Raw genomic sequence first — 19056 nt, 5'->3', positions numbered from 1 at the left:
ACAACAATTTTTATATTTTGCAGCCAACTGGATCGTGCAAGTTTGGTGTAAAACGCCCTTCTTGTTTGGAGGTACTTCAGCACCTAGTGTCCTGCCTGGCTTTCCTCTTATATAAACAGAGCAAGAGGATCGTGTCTGACCAGAAACTTTGGGCATGCTGTTTCCCCTTGCCTGGCAGTTGCTTTTGCCTTGCCTGTGACCTTTGTGTCAGTGGGAGTCATGCCTACCAGCAGCAAGGTGCCTCTCGCTGGGCCTGGGCTGAATGCAGCCAGTCACAAATGAAATCCACATAAACATCGGCCCTTTGAATGCATTTTTATAATCTGTAAATTTGATGATGGCCATGCAGCAGAAAAGAAACCTTTACACAGGAGGCTGAGTCGCGTGGAAGTGCCCGGGCAGAGCTGCAGCAGTGCAGGGTGGTGGGAGATGTTATGGGATGCGGTTCTCTCACCATCTGGAGCCTTTTCAAACATGGAGCATTAGTGCAAAGAGAGCATCTGTGGCTCATCAGTGCCTGGATTTGGTCTTAGCCTTTCTATCGTTGCCCCTAAACAGATGACCTAAGACCTGTTTGTTCCTCCTCAGTATCCTGTGATTCAGTTTGTAAAACAACATATGCAGAAAAGTGATTTTAGAAGCAATCTAAAAGATGAATTTTGTACTGCTGCAGTGACAAAATGGTGACTTGTGTTGTCACTCCCTGACACACAGTTTCTTGTTTGGTAGGTTGTGAGGTTTTTTTCAGCTGTCATTTGTGGTGATGTTGTTTCCTACACGTGTAAATATTTGCAAGGCAGTTTGACATGGATCATAGTTTAAAAGAGAAAAAGCTTATGAAAAAAAAAAGTGCAAAAATAACCCAAACTGCCTCTGAACAAATATATGAAGAGTCATAGGCATCCGTTCTTCCCCCTGAGGTCTGTATGCGCCTCTCACCAGCATGCCCTGAGCTGTGGCAGGGCTGCTCTGCTGCTGCCTGGGCGCAGAGCGCTTGGCACCAGGAGCTCAGGGTCCAGGACCCACAGGGAGATGTGGGGCTCCCCAGGGCTGGGGGGTTCAGGCACAGCTCCACGTGCTGGAAGGGAGCAGGGGGTCAGTTTGGGGCAGCTCCTGTCCACTGAGCAGGTCTCCGGTGGAGAGGAGGCACCCTGCACAGCAGCGGTGACGGGGCGCAGAGGCTGGGGTGCATCACGTCCATGGGGCACCTGGCCCAAGGGGACCCCAGTCCCTCTTGAGTGTTTGGGTGCTGCAGCTTTCATTAAAAAGAAAAGCAGAGGTATCTCGGTTATTTTTTCACTTCCTGGGTATGTGCTTGCCCTGTCATTTTTATTAGAAGGGGCAGGCTCAGTTTGAGGTTGGTTTGTTGTTGGCTTTGAGCAATTTTGATGTCCTGGCTCATTCTGTAGTGTGACAGCAGCATTCAGATCACAAGCACCTATTGATATAACCATGCAGATGAAATCAAAAGAAAACGAACCATAGGAAAATGTCCCTCTTCTATAGAAGCCTGAGTGAGTCTTGAACTGGTGATGTAGCATTAAGATGAAATCAGGTGTGATAGAGTAAATGAAAATATTGCTTTTATGCTCCTGTTTGTCCAGAAAGCTTTACTTTAAGTCACACTTTTCTGTTTGTTTGTTGGTGTGTTTTTATTTATTTATTTATTTATTTATTTATTTATTGTGAAGGATGAGAAACACTAAAGACATTAAAGACCCACCTTGCTAGAGCAGAGCTAAGTGGAGAAGAGTTGCAGCCAAACAGCATCTGTAACATCTATGACAAGGATTCAAGTATTCATCCACCTCCCAGCTGGGGTCATGGCAAGCCCCTCGTTATTCCCGCTGCCACAGCATGAGTAAGCAGCTAAGCACAGCCAGGTGAGAGGGCAATGCCCAGCAAACATTTGTTTTCTCCTCCCAGCACTGCTTGGTGAGCCCTGCTGCTTCTGGTGCCGGCCAAAAGTACCCAGGACTAAGAAGCTAAAGCTTCTGGATAGTTTCCTGAGGTCCTCACTGACCAGGATGTACATACGACACTTGCAGGTAGTGAATCATTGGTGGTTATAATTCTGTACAAACAAGAACCCCACTTATTTATTTATTTTTTTTAAACATTTAGGGTAAAAGGTGGCACTAACTGGAGCTTTTTGATATGAGTGTTGCTGGTCATAACACCAGAAAAAACAATATCCTCTCGGTGAGACCTACTGGAAACTATTTGGATGGTACATTAGTTGCATTAATACAGTTTGAGTAATGGATAGTGTTTGGAAACAAAACTTTCCAAACGAAGGGAATAATGTACTATATCTGGTGCAGGAGCTGAACAACAGGAATTCACATTTTCCATTTCCTGGTGCGGAACAAACAAAGTAGGCTTAAAATTAGTAAATCTGTTAGTCACTGCATTATGAATGGCGCGGTCGAGTAAAGCCACGGCTTAGGGAAAATGTTTGTTTTAGCTACATTTCTAAATAAAACGGTCCTGCTGTTTGGCATGTGGCACACCTTAGCAGGATGGAGCATTTGACATCTCACATTTGAGCATCTTCATGACTGGGGTTTAGGATCAGGCTTCACAGGACTGGGACGTACCCACTCAAGGCTCTGTGGGCTGCTGCTTGCCATGGCTCGATGGGAAGCCAACAGCTCCCACCCGGGGCTCCACTGCCACGCTGCTTCTGCCACGGTGGCTTTTTCAAAACCCTTATGTTTCATGGCAGTTTGGGATTTCAGTAAAGGAAGTAATTTCGTGTCTTCCAAAGCATTTTGGTCCTGATCTGAGAAACTTTATTTTTAGCTATCAGCTTTTCATTTAATGGCAATACCTTCTCTGAGGACATTTACTATTCATAATAAGAAGGAGGATTTAATGAACTCCATCCCTTTTACAACCGTTTTGGTTAAGGTCACCTCACTGTTCGTTGAGGTGCTGCTCTCCCCAGGCTGTGGCTGAGCACGGCTTGTCCCAGGTGCCACAAAAAGCGTGGGCAGCTGAGGTCACTTCTGTCAGCCCCGGGTCGGAAACAGAGAGGGCTTCAGCCCCGCTGCTGGCTGAGAAAGAATGGAAATTATGAGCTTAGCAATAGTCCCTTATTTAAAGCAAGAGGAATGTGTGACGGCCTGATTTAAGGAGGGACAGTTTCACTCCGTGTCTAGCCTATTGTTACGAGTGGGAGGGAATTCAAAAAACTAAGCAGGCTTGTTTGCTTAGGAGGGAAAGAAAGAAATGCCTGAAGTAACGCAAATATGCAGTGTGGGGAGAAAATGTCCACATATGCACAATTAAAGCGTGAGTGTATAAATGCAGACACAAATCCCCAGGGCAGGAGAGGAGCAGGGGCAGGCAGGAGGCAGGCAGTGTCCTTCATTCAGCAGCTCCAGCAACAAGCCAGCCACCCTTCTGGAGGCGCAAAATTTCTGCTCTCTGCATGTGTGTTTGGGTGCACTGAAACTTCTTAGGGGTGGAAGTTGTGTGGGTGGGGGAAGCAGGACCTCTGCAGTCTAACAAGGACCCTCTTCGGGGATGGCAGCAGAAGAAGATTTTTTGCTCTCTTGCCAGTCCAGGAGCCAGTGGTGTGGAGTAAAAATATTTCATGGCCCTTAGGAAGCCACCAGCTTATGTGGGTGTACCTTTTGCAATCACGACTGTCAGCCCGTCCCATGCACAAACCACTGCGGGACCCACGTCCTTTTCCTGTGCCTTCTGCTGAACCAGCACTGCTGGTGCATTTCTGCCTCCCTCTTTCTTTTGTCTGCACGAAACAAAAACTAACCAAAAAAACCCCAACCATGCATGCACAAGAAGCCAACAACAAACAAAAACCAGGCCAGCGTGCTAAGGAGCTGGGTTTTAAGGCTGATGGTATAAATATTGAGAATCATCAAGCCATTTATTTCAGGGGACTGGCGCAAAACTCTTGGGCTGTGTTTCAGTATCGCTCTCCCAACGCTGCCTTTGACCACTAGCCACGCGAACCGTTAGTTTACGTGTTCTTCATTTCTGCCTTTTTCAGCAGCCTTGGGCTCACGTCTCCAGACCGCCGGCAATAAAAGTTGGAGCGCAGCGCTGACAGCATATCTACCACAACTCATCTCTTTCCGCACGTGTTCGAGGTTCGCTTTCAGCAATGTCATTAGGTGGAGCTGCAGCCTCTGGCACTTCTTGGAAGCTCCGTCTCTGTCACTCATTAAACGCACTGAAGAGGGATGGTAACCTCAAGATAGATTAATTATCATCATTGCCTCAAAGTATATCGTGCCCAAACTCTGTGAGAGGTTTTCTAGGTAATTAAAAGATGAGGCCCCTGCAATGAGGAAGTTGCAATTAAAACTCACGGTGCTGATATAGGAAAAGAAGAGGAGTTGCCTTGAAGAACAGAGCAGTAGAGTTCGCATCGGGCTTCATTTCGCTGTTCTCCTCCTCGCCGTGTATTGCAGGCCCTGCTCTGAGGTAAGGAGTTAAGTGCTGATCAAGTAAATTTGCATAACTTGGGCCCATGGCAAGTTTAGTTATGCTTGCAGGTAGGCTTCTTCCATCCCACGCCAGCACAGCCAGCTCCTAACCCCCACGCGTCACCAACCTGCATTCCTGCACCTGCAGGCAGCTGGGGACACTCACTCCAGGTAGGTAATATCCAAGAGATGATTTTGTTTGAAATGGAGGAGAATTAGTTGGTAATTTTGGTAAAGATGGGATTTCTCATCCATCAGTACTGCAGCCTGCTTTACAACTACCTGAAAGGAGGCTGCAGCAAGGAGGCTGTTGGTCTCTTTTTTCTCAGGTGACAAGTGATAAGACATAAGCAAAGGGTCTCCAACTGTGCCAGGGGAAGTTTAGGTTGGATATCGGAAAGAATCTCTTCCCAAAGAGGGTGGTCAAGCATTGGAGTGGGCTGCCCTGGGAAGTGCTGGCGTCCCCATCCATGGAGGTATTTAAGAGATGTGTGGATGTGGCACTTCGTGACATGGTCTGGTAGGATGGTGGAACTTCTGGTGATCTTGCAGGTCTTTTCCAACCTAGATAATCCTGCGATGCTGTGCTTTTCCTCCAGACTGGAGAACAAAATGTCAGCAGCTGTGTTAACACTGCTGGGTATGGCAGGGACAGGCACTGTGTATGATGCTGTAGGGGATGGAAGTGGCCCAAGACATGCTGCAGTAGTGTTGCAATCCTAGAAAAATTTGTGGTCTCCATCTCATCGTTTGCAATGCCCTTGTGGTCCAGAGGCACTGCATGTACTGCATCAGTGGGCTCAGCACAAAGCTGAAATGTCCCAACGGAGGTATGCCTAGTCGATGCTGCCTCTGTGTTTGTTTTCCCAAAGACATTGTGGTTAGGGAAATGTGCAGATTTTTTTTTAATGTGTTCTTAGTTTGTGCAGGTTGCTATTGTCTCTAATTTCAGCAAGGTGCAGGGAATCATCTAACAGCGTGTGATTCAGTGCAAGGAGCGCCTGCTGCAGCTGGGGGGCTGTACCAAGGGATGCATAGCTTGACACCAGTTTCTTACCAATTTTCCCTAAATGCCTGCTCTGACCACTGTAAGGCAAAATACCGGGTTAAAAGAAATGACCAGTTATGGCTGTTTTTATGTAGGAGCTGGTCAATGTTTCCTGGAAGAAATGATTCACAGCCTGTGCCTTTGCTTCAAGGCATTTCAGATGCTGTGTGCCCTGTCAGATGTTCATGTCTTCTGAGTCAGCCCACACCCTTTTGCTTTTTCTCCTGTGAAATGTGTGGCAAAGTGAAGAGGAACCTGGCGGAAAGCGCTCCAGGTGGAGCAACACCACTCTCATGCTGCCTTTTTCTGTACTTTCTGTTCCTAAGTCCCGGGACTTTTATTTCCTTCTACTTGGTTGTGATCACAGAAGGAAGATATCCCACGTATGCTCGTGTACTAACCAAAGAATGATTTACTCTTTGGATTATAAAGCTACAAACAAGTTGTTGCATAGCCCAAACAGCTACCTGATATTCAGGGCTTGGTGGGATCCTTTCAAGCAAAGAAAAACTGGGTGGTGTTGTTCATGCTTGCTTTGTCTGGTTTAGGTTGCAAATATCGAAAGCTTTCCTCCTTGAACCGCAGAGGTGCTCAGCAGCAGGCAGTTTGCTTGCTCACCGTGCCCACGTCGAGCTCCCCCTTCCCTCTCACCTCACAGCATGGGGGGAGCCCCACGTCTCTGCTTGCACTGGGGGACACTTCTCTTGCAAACCACCAACCGCCCTCATGAGGCTCTTCTGCTTTTCTGCTTCTGGTGAGGACCTCGGTTAGGCTGCCAGGGCATAGCTGGAGAAAGTGTGGCCAGCTGTGGGTCAGTGAACCAGAAACACAAAGCATCTCAGGGCTCCTGAAGGGCAGCAGTGTGTTCACACTGCCCGCATCTGGTGTTTGCTCAAGGGATTAAAAAAAACACCATAGCAGGGAGATATGTGTGCCAGCTTCTGCGGAAAAGCTTATCTATACCTGCTGTAAAACACACATCTTCTTTAAAAGAAGAAAAGAAGAACAAAAGAGTCAGGAATAGCACTGCCTTTGAAAGCCTTCCTTGATAATGCAGCCAAGGCTGGACCTTACATGCAAGCGCAGGAAGCTGTGGGTGGCATGTGCGAGGACATAGCTTCGATTATTTTATCTAAATGACTGGAAAGGTATTTTGCTTTTTTGCTTCTCAGGATGCAAGGTTTCCCTTCCCCCACGACCTGGCTCCTTTTCTGAATGAGTGCATTTTTGAGAATGCCTTTCCTAGCACATGGAGGAGCCTCCTCTCACGACCTTAACCTAGCAATTTAGTGCAAATTCTTGTGAGATTGGAAGGGGCGTTTGAACAGCTATTTCTTTCTGTACCATTAGAGAATCTTTGATCTTGCTTTCTTCTGGCAGTGCTGCCAGCAAAACTCGTTTCTGAGCATAAAACGTCTCTGCTTCTTGGTGTACGGGGAGACCTGTTGATAAAAGCGTGGGCATAAAATGCTCCCTGAGGTGGCTGGATTCAGAGGAGGAAAAGCCAAAGGTTCAATAGTGTCGTTGCTTAAGCAACGTACTGCTAAAGGAGAACAATGCAAACCTGTCAGGTTTTCAATACTTCAAACAACAGGAGGATGAATAAGCCTCCAACAATGCAGGGATTCTGTTGTGGCTTCCAAAAACCCTTCCAAAAATCCTTCCTCGTGGATCATTGCCGATACAAACCCTCCTCTGCCCACAGGCGTTTGGGTGTGCAAGAGCAGCTTTGCTTGGAGATCCTACCATTAATGACTGGACTTTCGAATACTGGGGGGTCCAGAATGTAACCTTTGAGTTTTGCCACCTGATTGAGCCAGGATTGTGGTTTGCCAGGATTTTTCCCAACCCTGTCATGAGGTGGGATAAGCAACAATGACCCCTGTCCAGTCATCTGCTCTCATTTCTACTTGGTACGTCCTGAAGCCTGCACTGGATGTGTGCACACTCTTCAGAGATGTGCCTTTTTTATTTCTTAATGAAATCTGACATGAATTTCGACTTCTGTGCGCTACAAAGGAGGAGAAAGTTTACAGTGTTTTCCACTCACTAATTAGTGTTAACATGACACCGGCATCAAAGTATGGAGGTCTGCAGTGCTTTTCCACTGCACTGTTTTATAGACACTTTGCTCATAATGGTTTATTTTTTATGAGTATATAGCTTTTGTACTTCTACCTGGTTTAACTGAGAACTTCAGACAGCATCTTTAAATCCTCCCTCAAAACGCCTGAAGTGCTATTTAGCTGTACTTTGCTCGAATTAATCCTTTATTTTGAAAGATGTCTGTAGCTTCACTTTCTTTATACCTTCACAGCAAACAAGCACCTCATCCCGGGTAGACAACCTGAGGAAGAAGATGTGGAGAGCCTCTTGCACACATGGCTCCTCCTGGCTGCACCTGGGACCTCCCTGCTCTCCCCCTGCCCTTCCTTGACAGTGGTTGAGGAGAGAAGGGCTTTCGGGGCTGTGATCCCAAACAAAGCAGTCACCTGGGTGAGCACAGGACGCCGAGGTGCCCAGCCTTGCCTGCTGGCTTCCCGAGGAGATCCGAGGACCATACCAGAGTGGGCCAGCAGACTGGGTGCTGGGCATGTCAAATACAGGCTGGAAGGGATCATGCTTCTCAAAATGGGGTTTTGATCACTCGCCTTTAGCTTGCTGGCAGTAATGCTGAGGTTACAGGGGTTATATCGGAAATGAGAGATAAGGGTTTGATTGCATCCTCATGAGGCTGCTAACCATATCACCCACTTTCCAGGGCAGCGCCCCACAGGCTGCCCGGGGTGTGCCTGCACGGCTCTAAGGCTTCTCTGATTCAATGCACAAAATGAGGAAAATGGCTTTTTTTTCCCCCCCTTTCTGGGCAAGGAGAGACTCATCTGGGGCCTCCCACACCCTTATGACCTTGTCCCGTGCACGTGGGGTCAAGCAGGCGTGCTCGCTTTCTGCAGGGCGGCTGCAGGTTGGCAGCAGCAGGGCACCAACGTGATGCTGGTTGGTTCCGGGGGGGATGCGAGCCCCTGCTGGGGCACCTGAGCACCTTGAGAAGGCCGGCACAAGTGAGGAAGTGAGGCAGCAACTTTTTAAATTTTCTTTTTTTTTTTTTAACTGCAACTTTGTATGGGACAATGTGCCAAGATTGCCTGGGAAACCCTTGAGAGGCTCTCAGACCCAATCCAGTATTTTAATGAGCAAATATTCTGAGGGAGGCAGAAGTGAGCAATTTCTATGGAGGAACTACGTGGGGTTGTTGTTTTCTGTCTCAAAGATGCAGAGGGAAAAGGATGTAGAGGGAAACAGAGAACCCCTATATAAATGGCATTTCCACCCATGCAAACAACATTTTTAAAACATCTTTTCACAGGACTGAGCATTTGTAGGGGAGCCTGGTGGGTAAAGAAAAAAAAAATCCACTGGTTTTTATTTACCAGACTCAACCTATTTGAGGACAAATTATTCACAGTTTGTTTAAAAAGAAAAGGAATTAAATATTTGGTAAGCAACGTGCCCTGCTGCTGGATGCCAGCGCTGCCAGTGGCTGTTGAGATGCTACCAGCTGTTTGCCCAGCACCGAGCAGGGACAAGGTGCAGATTGCCCAAAATGCTGTCATTGGAAAGGGGTAGGAACTGCCACACAGGTCCTGCTGGAGCTGATGGCCACAGCCTGCTCTCGGGAGACATAATCTGGAGCGTATGTGAATTTGTAGCTGACTTGTAGCACTTGGTGCATGGTCGGAAGAGCAAACTGCAGCATTGGTCACCACTAAACCGAATTTTCCCTGTCTGGTCATTAAAGCAATGATTGCTTGCTGATTGGGGATGACTCATCTGAATCACCACCATAAAAATGTAACGCTCCAGCCTCTGTGCCTCTACTGGCATCCAGGAATTACTCTTCAGTGCAAGGGAATTGAATTTAACCTTGTTGTGGGGGTTGGAAGTTTCTCCATCCAGTGTCTTTTCCAAATGCTGCAGGTGTCAGCACATTTTTAATATAACATTGTGGGGTTTTATGGTCTAAATTGCATTTCGTTGGCAGGCTGCAAATTGCAAGCCTACTTCTGCAGCTGGTGTAAAGCCACGCTTTGCTGCAGCTGCACTGCTTGGCACTGACTGCGGATCTGACCTGCGGCACTGCTCCTGCTTCTGCAGCCAAGTGCAGCTCTGCGTTGCTGCCGTGTGATAGCAGAGGTCGTGCACACGTGGGGCAGCAGGTGGTCCACGGCCTGGCTTTTGGGAGTTGGACGCACTTGAGTTAGTGCTGGGATAGCAGCGATTGAATTAGTGTCGCTCTCTTGGCCAGGTTCGCTAAATGTTACGTGCAATTCTGGTACTTTGTTTGTTGACTTTACAATCTAGCTTCATTTACAGAAAGCTCATGCTGTGGTTTTCCTGGAAACCCATCCTTTGCAAGATGGATGTATCACCCCCATTCAGAGTCACTTCCATAACATTTGGGCTGAACCAAAGTTTTTCCCAAAGGGGCCAGCCAAGACCCATTGGGGTCAGCCAAGACCCAATGGAGACATTTGGTGGGAAGGTCCTCCAGGGACAGGGGATGAAGCTGGAGCCCCGGTTTTTCTCCCCTCCTCTCGGCCAGCCATGAGGAAGCAGAGGTGAGCTGAGCCCAGCTCGGGTCATTGCAGGACCAAAGGAGATCAAAGGCACCTTCTGAGTTACTTTTCTTTGCCCTTTCATTTCTGCTCAGGGCCTTGACAAGCAGGCCAGAAACACTCTGAACATTAGTTTGCACAGCTTCCCAGTGATTTCCCCTGGTTTTGAGGGATTAACAAGGTACATATGGGAAACTGCCAAAGATAATGATCACCGGGACAGCAATAAGTTAGACTTTCTCTCTTAATGTGAGAGAGCCACAGCAGCAACCTTTCTAAGAAAGAGCGAAGAGTCGTTGAAAGAATAAATTATTTTCTCTACTTCCCGTACCTTCTTCAGCATTTCTTTCCTCAAAACAACACTGAGACCAATTTATAAAATTTCCCTACCACCACCAGAAAGATGGATTCAGGAGATCTGCAACCTCCTGCGCTTGTGAAATGTCCCTTATCACCTTCCGGAGCTGACCTGTGCTCACTTTCTGACAGATCCAGTCACTCCACATGTCATCATTACGGTGAAGAAAATGAAACCTATGGCTATTGATAGATCCAGAAGGGCAAAGGAACTTCTTGCCCGGAGTGGTGTTGTGGCTTTGAGCCTAGCCTTTGTATATTGCCTTTGTTACATTAAAAAAAGTAATCTCCCTGTCAGGTCCAGCCAAAGTCAAATAGAAGTTATGTGGATGTGACTTTAAAAAATAATGAACTAATGGAGTTGGTCTTGTGAAACAAAGACAGAGTCCTCCTCTCCATTGTAGCAGAGCCATGGTTTGATGGAGGAAGTGAGATCCCACACAGACCCTGAGATCTCTCGAGAGCAGCCCTTGTGTTGGCTCGCTCAGCCCCACACACCCATGAGGTCCCTTTCCCAGTGAGAGCGCGTTCACATGTTTTAACTTGAGTTTGGCAGATGCTGCCCCAGCACAGACCAGTCGCTCTCAACGGCCTCTCGTCCTTCGTGCCAGCAAGGGAAATAACATGGAATCGGGCTGCTGTTGCTCAGCCTTGGCTCAAAATGCCTCCCCTGCATCCCAGCAGCTTCCTCTCCGAAAGCAAGGTCACGGCTGCCAGCCCATGCTGAGACATTCTCTTTCCCAACACATTCCTGGTCGTTCCGCCACGGGAAGAGGAAGTGAAGTGATCTAATTTTCTCCCAAATTTCCCCCATGAAGAGGAAGCAGGGCCCGACTGCTTGCTCCCTGCTGTCACCGATGATGCGCGCTCTCCTCTTCCTGCCCCATCTCCTTCTGGACCCTCTCCAGTTTGGGGTGCAGCTTTCCGTGCCCTCACACCAACCAGGAGCCGAGGGGGGCACAGGCAGGACCCTGTCCTCACCAGCCACAGACACAGTGCCCTAACCCTATTTTCAGTCCTGCATGGCCAGAGGATTTGACCAATTTGTTTATCGAGCAGCACACTGCTTCCCTAATTAGCCACTGCCCACCCTCACAGCATCTCCCTTTAACAGCCTGCTCCTTCAGTGGGACACAGCAATACCCCAGGCAGTGAAAGCACAGGCTACATCCCTCACCCCTCTAAGAACAATGAATGGAGCTCCTGAAAGCAGATGTACAGCCCTGGGGAAGCTGGGTCCGTGCTATCCCACACCACCAGCACCCTCCGCATGTGTTTAAATTCAGCTACCTTACAAAGCTAACAAATTCACTTTGTAGCTTCCAAGTGTGCATTAACGAACCTCCCTTTGGCACTTCCCGAATGGAAAGCAGCTCTTTTTGGGTGATGGGTGGGGGTCAGACGATGCCTCTTGGAGCAAGCTGTTTGTGCTGGGCTGAAGGTGCAGCCCTGGAAATGCCTCCCCTTGTGCTGCCTCCCCTGCACCCCTCAGCAGCACCCACCAGGGCTGGGTCCCCCCCGTAGGTACCCCCCAGCACCTCCCAGCCCAGCACCCTTGGCCAGGCTGGTGCCCGCACCCTGCAGCAGGAGGCCGGCTCCCAGCACCCACGCCACGGGCTCCTGCCCTCCCCCAGCCTGGTGAGCCCGGGTGTTTTCCTGTTCGCCTCTTACCTTTTGCACTGATCCCGGGGACGACGGGGACAGTGACGGCTGGGCTGCTGTCCCTGCAGGAGCCAGGAGCCAGCCTCTGCCCGGAGACACCCTGGAGGCACCAGCCCAGGGGCTTCCCAGGGCTCACACCTTCCCCCTTCTCCTTCCCCACCAGGGCTGGAGCCCTGCACCCAGCTGAGCTGAGCTGCCAGGTCTGTACCGGGCTGGGGACGAGAGCACGGGGTGGTGGAAAGCAGAGAGGCTCCAAGAGGCACGCCGCAGGGCTGAGCTGATGGAGAAGAAGAGGCAGCAGGGGTTTTGCCTGCCGGTTTTTGTTTGCTGTTACAGCCGTGCCAGTGTTTGCCTGCTCTGCTGGGCTGGGTGTGAGCCCAGGGCAGCCGCATCTGGGAGGATAAACCTCACTGCTTGTTGTTTGGGGTGGATGCTGGGTTTTCCACCTCAGAATAGTGGGGTATGTACACAGTCCGTGTAAGGGGTCTGGGCTTCTACGCGGTGCTTTAGAAAAGAAATGATTGCACCCACCACGTGAGAGTTGCATTTTAGAGTGATGCTTTCTGAAGTGGCACTTTTTGAAGTGCGTTTAGAAGTGCATTAAAGTGCATTTAGAAATGGTGCTCAGGCAGGTAGAGATGGGTGGCCTGAGGACTGGTCCGGAGAGGCTACAGAGGTGTTAGAGAAAGCTGGGGGTTGCGGAAGGTGTGGGCATCTTGTGGATACCTGCAAATCCATCCTCACAACCCTGCCTGCTCTGTTGTACCATCTCAGTGGTACAACACTCGCAGTGTCCCGGATGCTGCGTTCTTGCACTGATTTCCAGGAGCTGGAGGGGGGAAATGGGTCTCTCTCTTGCGCAATGCTCTGGCCTCCAGAAAGTTAGTTGTCTGACCTACCCATCCCTGTAATGAACAGGCAGGGAAATGAGCCGGGGAGGTCAGTAGATCCATTGCTTTATAATGTTGGAGAAGCTTTATAATTGCTTTACAGTGCTGGGAGGTGGGCAACGTGCTGTGCTAACTTTTGCTGCTGGTGTAGCACAGGCTTTTCTGTGCATTATCAGCTCCTGACAAGCTGCTTCTGCAGTATATTTTAAAGGCAGATGTGCCTCTGGAGTCCCTTGGTTAGTGATGTTCTTGACAGCAAGGGGAGAGAGATTGCTGGAGACATTTGCTTGGTACAAATTAAAATAGAGGTCTTTTGATTTATGAGAGCTGAAGAAACAGTAATGGGAGAAGAGCATCTGCCATATAACATCCACCTCTGTCTGCGTAAGAAATATCACATTTTAACCTTGGCAGGGAAGAGAAGTACCGCTAGCCAAAGCAAATCCGCTTGCCCACATAGTGTTGGAGGACAAAATTCCCACTGGGCTGGGTCACGTCACCGAGGTACACGACATGACAGAAAACCACCTCTTTACTTTTTAAGCCCTAGCGGTCCACTGGGGCCCACCAAAGCTCAGCTGCTGGGAGCCAGCCCCGGGCAAAGCGGAGGGGGCTGCAGCTGGTATCCCCGGGCTCCAGCTGGGCTGGGAGCCCCCCATCCACGTGCAGAGGCAGCCGGGCTGGGGCAGCAGGCTGCAGCCTGCCTTTCAGCACACAGACCCGCTCCCTTCTGCCTTTGTTGGGAGCCCCCCAGGTGCAAGTCAGTTCTGATGTTTACAACGTAGACAGAAGCGATAATAAGTGCCAGATGCTCGGCAGCTGCTAATTGCTCTGCTTGAACTCCAGCGTCAGCCTGCAGCTCTGCAGTGGCACCCCCGTCACTACGCCACCTCCTCAGCAGCGGGGACGTGACTGCCACAGCTCCAGCTGCTCGGCTGTGAGCACTTGGATGTTCAAGAGATCAAGACGTGGGAGTCAGTCTGTCGTAGCATCGTCATACTGGAGAGATGTGGCCTCGGTTGTGCCCAGGGACAGCCCCTGGGCTGGCAGGGAGATGTGACATGAGTGGGGCCTTCCCACACTTACCCACACACCTCCATCCTCTGGTTGTACAGCATGTCCTGCTTCGTGGCTCTGGGGGTAGCTGGCTCTTCCTGGGGCTCAGCCATCTCATCCCTCCACCACAAGCAGCCTTTTAAGCCAAAGGGCCTTGGTGCAAGACCTCTGAGAGGTCTCCATTCCCTTCTCTGTCCTGTGCCCCACAGCTCTTGCCCAAGCCAAAGGTATTTGGGCAAGCAGCAGGTACTCCTGTAGGAAGGGTGGGAGGTGCTGAGGAGATGACCAGCTTGAACAGACTCTGGTGTGCTTGGGCATGAGCAGAGTGGAACTTGATCTTCTCTACACTTGGGGCCTTTTGGGGCGTATGAGTGAAGGTGGCGATGGATTAGGGATGTCCTTTTTTTTCCCCACTGATGAAGCCTCACGGCTGCAAGTAACAGCCCACCTCTGTGCAAGTAAATCCCCGGGGAAACCTTTGCATAGAACAACAGCCAGGCTAAAGGCATGCCAAGTCATACCAGCCAGCAGACAAAGAAAGCAAACACTGTCCTAGGATCCTCCGATTTCCACTGAAATTGGATTGAATGCATGGTTGTACACCTGCTGAGAACCTGTTCATTTATAAGCAATATTTTAAAACTCTTTGGAAGGGGCAATTAAGCTACCTTCAGATACTTTTCCTTCTTCCACTGATTGTAGAAACTGCAGGCCATCCCCATCTAGCCAGGGACATTTATGGTGTAGACCTGTTTCCTAGACCCCTGCTTTTGGTCACTCCTCAAATCCAGAAACCTGCCTTTGGCATCTTGCCTGATGTCCCAAACCCACCCTCTCCATGGAGATGTGACTGGGAGGAGGTATCTCTCCATCTCCCACCATCTGCACTGCTGAGAAACTTGGGATTTGGACAGAAACTTGCACTGAGCCCTCCACTTTTGCTTTGGAGGTATATGTATGACCTGTATTCAGCGTAATGAATGGAAAAGCAGCAATGCACCTGGGAGCAGGATGTGGCTCAGGCTGTTATAAACCTTAGGGAATTCCCTTTGAATTGCTGCCCAGTGAAAAAGTTTCTGAACTGTTAACATGTTTGCTCCGGGCAGTTTTTAACACCAGATAGTGAACTGCCACTGCTCGGTACTTGTCCCCCCAGGCAGATAGGAGAGGTGACCCCCTGCCACACACTGAAACCTCCCATAGAGTGATGTTGGATGGGGACCACCAGCCCAGGTGGATTACAGGTGTGCAAACCAGCTCTGACAGATCTTGGGGTAGGCACAGTTTTTACAATTTTATTCAGAGAAACTCAAAGGAGCCACACAAGGGGACTGGGACAGTGATGGTGATTTGTAGCTCATCAATATACACCTGGGGAGAGTGTAGAACACAGATTTTGGGGGTCAGTGAGATGTGACCATCTGTTATGGGATAGACCAGTGACAAGCAGCTCTTCTCAGTCCTGTGTAGCACAGCTCTAAACCAGTCCCAGAATGGATTTCAGTGGAGTTGAACAAGGCTCGTGCAGTGACGGGTGAGGCCTTCAGGCCTGCTGAAATTTCAGGAGGAGCCTTCCTCCTTGGGAACCAGAGTGTGCCTCTTCCCCCGCTTCACCTCTCCTGTTATCACTGTCCGCTGTGGTTATGGAGATGGGGCCGGTCCTGCACAGGCAAAGTTATTGCAACGAGTTGTTAGCAGTTTTCCATTTTACAGTGTTGACACGTTCTACACAGATAGGAGGAGTAATCTTAGATAAAGGTTTAAGCTTCTTTTTCTCTTCCCTTCCCTTTTAAAGGATCTGAAAGCAGCTGTGAAATGTGAATAGATTTTAACTATTGAGCTCAAGCTGCCAAGATGTTATTTCCTGTAGCTTTGACTCATGCAACTGAAGAAATGAGTTGGATCAGAATATTGTTCTGTATGGGGGATTTTGTCTCCCTTTGCCACCCCCAGGCTCAGCTCTATTTAAAACTGAAATACCAAGGCATATTCCCCTGTGTGCTCATTTTTCCTGCTGGCGAGGCACCTCATGGCAGGAACTGCTTGGAGTGGTGTGAATCTGAGCCCGCAGAAGCCTCACTTGGGCTCCCTGCGGTCACCCGCTCACCAAGGGAAGGAGCCTGACTTCAGCTGGTGTGGGCTGATGCCACTCGTATCCCCCAGGATTGCATGCTGAGGAGAGCAGAGCTTTCACCACAGAACATACATATCATCCTGAGCTGGGCATCTGATTTTCAATGAGACCCAGCCGCAAATCCATGACCACACAGCTCAGAGGTCTAGTAAAATGTTTCAGACAAATCTGGAGCTAAAATCAGCGTAGGCAATTGCATTAGCAGTTAATTTATACAATTGTTTGGTCATATTCATGTCTGAATTGATGGCATACTTCATTTGGTCACAGCAACACAGAACACAGTAGATTACTACTCTCCATGAGAATGACAGGAGGTCACAGGACCAGTGTCCCTTTCTCGCTTCCTCTAACTCCGCTTCTCCTTCAATTTATGCTATTGCGAGGTGCAGACAATTCAGAGAAGCCTCCAGACACATCATATCCACTGCAGTGTCATTACCGGCAGCTGGAGGCTGTGTGCGAAGCAAAACTCCCTCTTGCACAGAGGTCCTGCACAACATCTTTGCATCATTAATGTTGGGTGTAATTGCTGCCTGGGTCTTTTGGTGGCTTTCTGCCCGAGGGTTCATTTCGTTCTTTATGTATTATAAATGAATATAATATAGTACTTCTTTAAAAAAAAAAAAAAAAGAAGAAACAGAAAGGGTAGGCATGCTGGAGAAGCTTTTGCTAGCATGCTGACCTGCTGTCACAGATTTAAAACTGTAGAAAGCACTGACAGCCATCTTACGTTATTACAAGATTGCTGTCACAGAAGTCACCTTGAATAACAGTACCTTATTCAGACATGCTAAGGGCGAAAGCAGAAAGAAACTGTTGTCTTAATTTTCTAGGGATATTTAAATTAAGCATTGTAGTGAGATTGTCAGTCATGCTACCTGGCTGCTGAGGCTTTGGGACTGCAGTGCTGATAGGGCTGCTCTTGTTAAAAGATTCACAGCTGGCATCGAAAGGGGAAAAGGACCCACAGAGTGCCATGGCTAGGAGGCTTTGAGTGTCCAGGTGCCTCTTGGTGTAGCCATCTCCTGACAAATTCCTGATCTGCAGCAATGCCGGTGGAAGTCCTCCTAACCTGCCAATGACACAGAGGTTGCACAGCAATTTGGTTTGGAGGAGAAAGCCATGAACTACCTGGGGGAGGCCTGTCTGCCCGTGAGAGGGAGGATGCAGGGAGATGCTTTTCCTTTCCAGTCAGCAACAGCCACTGCTGGGCAAGAAGTTGCTACATACTCCCTGTGCACCCCTTTCCTTGGCCAAATGGGGAGTTGCATGAAATAAGGTTGGGATATATTTCTGTCAGGTGTTTGTTTGCTCGGTCTTTGCATGGTGTATGCGCTTATGAGGGCTGCAGTAGGAAGGGAAGGCTCCTCAGTGGGGGTGGACATGATGTCCTCGCTGCGGGTACTCAGTTATTTCCACTGCAGATCAGGGAGAGAGGTTTTGTTTCCAGATTCAATCCTTAAGCTGCAGGTAGAGGAGAGAGGGCCGAAGGAAGCCACGATAACAATCTTCAAAGCCAGAAGCAGTTGCTGCGGTGTGGGAGTGAGACACTCCTCACGCCTGTAGGCCTCAGGGAAGAAGTCATGGGCTGTAAGGGCAAGTGGGTAGGCCTGGGCTGGGGGCCTGGGTGAGCGGCCAGCTGCTGGGGTGGAGAAGCACTGCAGCAGTGTCTGTGGAGACTGAGGGCATCACACTGTGGAGGGTTTCTAAGACAAATATTTGCAAGGGATGGACTCGTCCTTGCTGGCCTTGCTTGGCAGGAGGAGGTGAACGGGACCTTGCAGCCCCCCCCAGCCATCCTGCCTCTGTGTGTGCCCTCAGACAGCTTCCTTGGGGGGGGAGCCAGTAAAGGACACAGAGGAAACTATGTCTTGGCTGATGGCATGTCCCTGGTTGTCTTCTTTTCTAGAAAAGCTACAACTAAGAAGGAAAGAAGCGCAAAGGACAGAAGAAAAAAAGATGTTGGTGCTGTCTAACAACACAGCCCTGAGCTCCCTCCTCTCTAAGCTGCTTCAAGATCAACTGGAGCAGACCAATAGCTCTGCCCCATCTCAGGTTGGCAGTGGCAGCGGCAGCCTTGAAATCATCTATGTGCTGATGATGGTCGGCCTCTTCGGCTTCTTCACAGTGGGAGTCATGGTGACCAACATCCGCGCCAGGAGGCTGGAGGACTCCCGCGACCCCTACAACATGTACATCGCAACAGACATTTGGCACAAGAAGGACCAGGAGTATTTTCAAGCCAAGCTCATAGAAAATTACAAGCTCTGCTGTGTCTTTGAAAACCAGCTGGCCGTGGAGCAGCCGAGCGCGCAGATTCCCGAGGTGAAGTCTTCCTAGCAAAATGGGAGAAAGGACTGAACTTTGCATGGGGACAACCCAAGCAATACCTGCTATGAACCAGGCTAGCTGCCTTCCCATCTGCAGAGCCACAGGTGCTGGCCTAGGTTAGGCTGATCAATTGTGAACTCACAGTGAAGCTGATGGGTTTGTGATGGACCTAGTGCTGCAAAAGTGCTCGACCACCTCCTTAGAGCCACTGTAAGGTCAACGAAGAGGGGACACAGCTGATAGGAGTATTGTGGGCTCATCAGCTTCACCTAGTGAAAAATGTAAATGTTGGTGTTGCCAGCATGAATGCTTGCAGTAGTCAGTGTAATTAAAACCAATTTGGATGAAACGCAAGCTAGAGACTTTAACAGCCAAGTATGGTTTAGGCAATTATTTTCAAGTGCGACCATTGTCTTCCAGGAAGAAGTAGCAGAAATATTTCCTTTGTATTTTTGTCCAGTGTAGAATAATCATTATATGCATTGTACAGTGTTGTGGA

At 49.3% G+C, this 19056-nt stretch overlaps 1 protein-coding gene and 1 long non-coding RNA gene across 9 annotated transcripts in view; one reads left to right on the top strand and one right to left on the bottom strand.

The window, feature by feature from the left end:
- Positions 1-12291, bottom strand: part of LOC308180607 — a 27227-nt gene extending 14936 nt beyond the window's left edge. Inside the window, exon 1 of the long non-coding RNA XR_013941070.1 lies at positions 12153-12291. This is a non-coding gene — a long non-coding RNA (uncharacterized lncRNA). The remainder of the gene's footprint in view (positions 1-12152) is intronic.
- Positions 1-19056, top strand: part of KCNE1 (potassium voltage-gated channel subfamily E regulatory subunit 1) — a 26048-nt gene extending 6992 nt beyond the window's left edge. Inside the window, exons 2-4 of one of the 8 annotated variants that reach the window (XM_080562528.1) lie at positions 1927-2048; positions 4022-4631; positions 18136-19056. In XM_080562528.1, the coding sequence (XP_080418654.1) occupies positions 18186-18566 (381 nt within the window). In that variant the 5' untranslated portion in view covers positions 1927-2048; positions 4022-4631; positions 18136-18185 and the 3' untranslated portion in view covers positions 18567-19056. Of the gene's footprint in view, positions 1-23; positions 1884-1926; positions 2049-3066; positions 8834-9882; positions 12159-12204; positions 12344-18135 lie in introns of those variants that run through there. The other 7 variants (XR_013941030.1, XR_013941029.1, XR_013941031.1 and 4 more) reach the window with 7 other exon arrangements.

This window comes from Anser brachyrhynchus (assembly GCF_964034855.1).
Source record: "Anser brachyrhynchus genome assembly, chromosome: 1".
Classification (NCBI taxonomy): Eukaryota; Metazoa; Chordata; class Aves; order Anseriformes; family Anatidae; genus Anser; species Anser brachyrhynchus.
The sequence above is the reverse complement of the archived record's forward strand: the minus strand, read 5'-3'. Positions and strand labels throughout refer to the sequence as shown.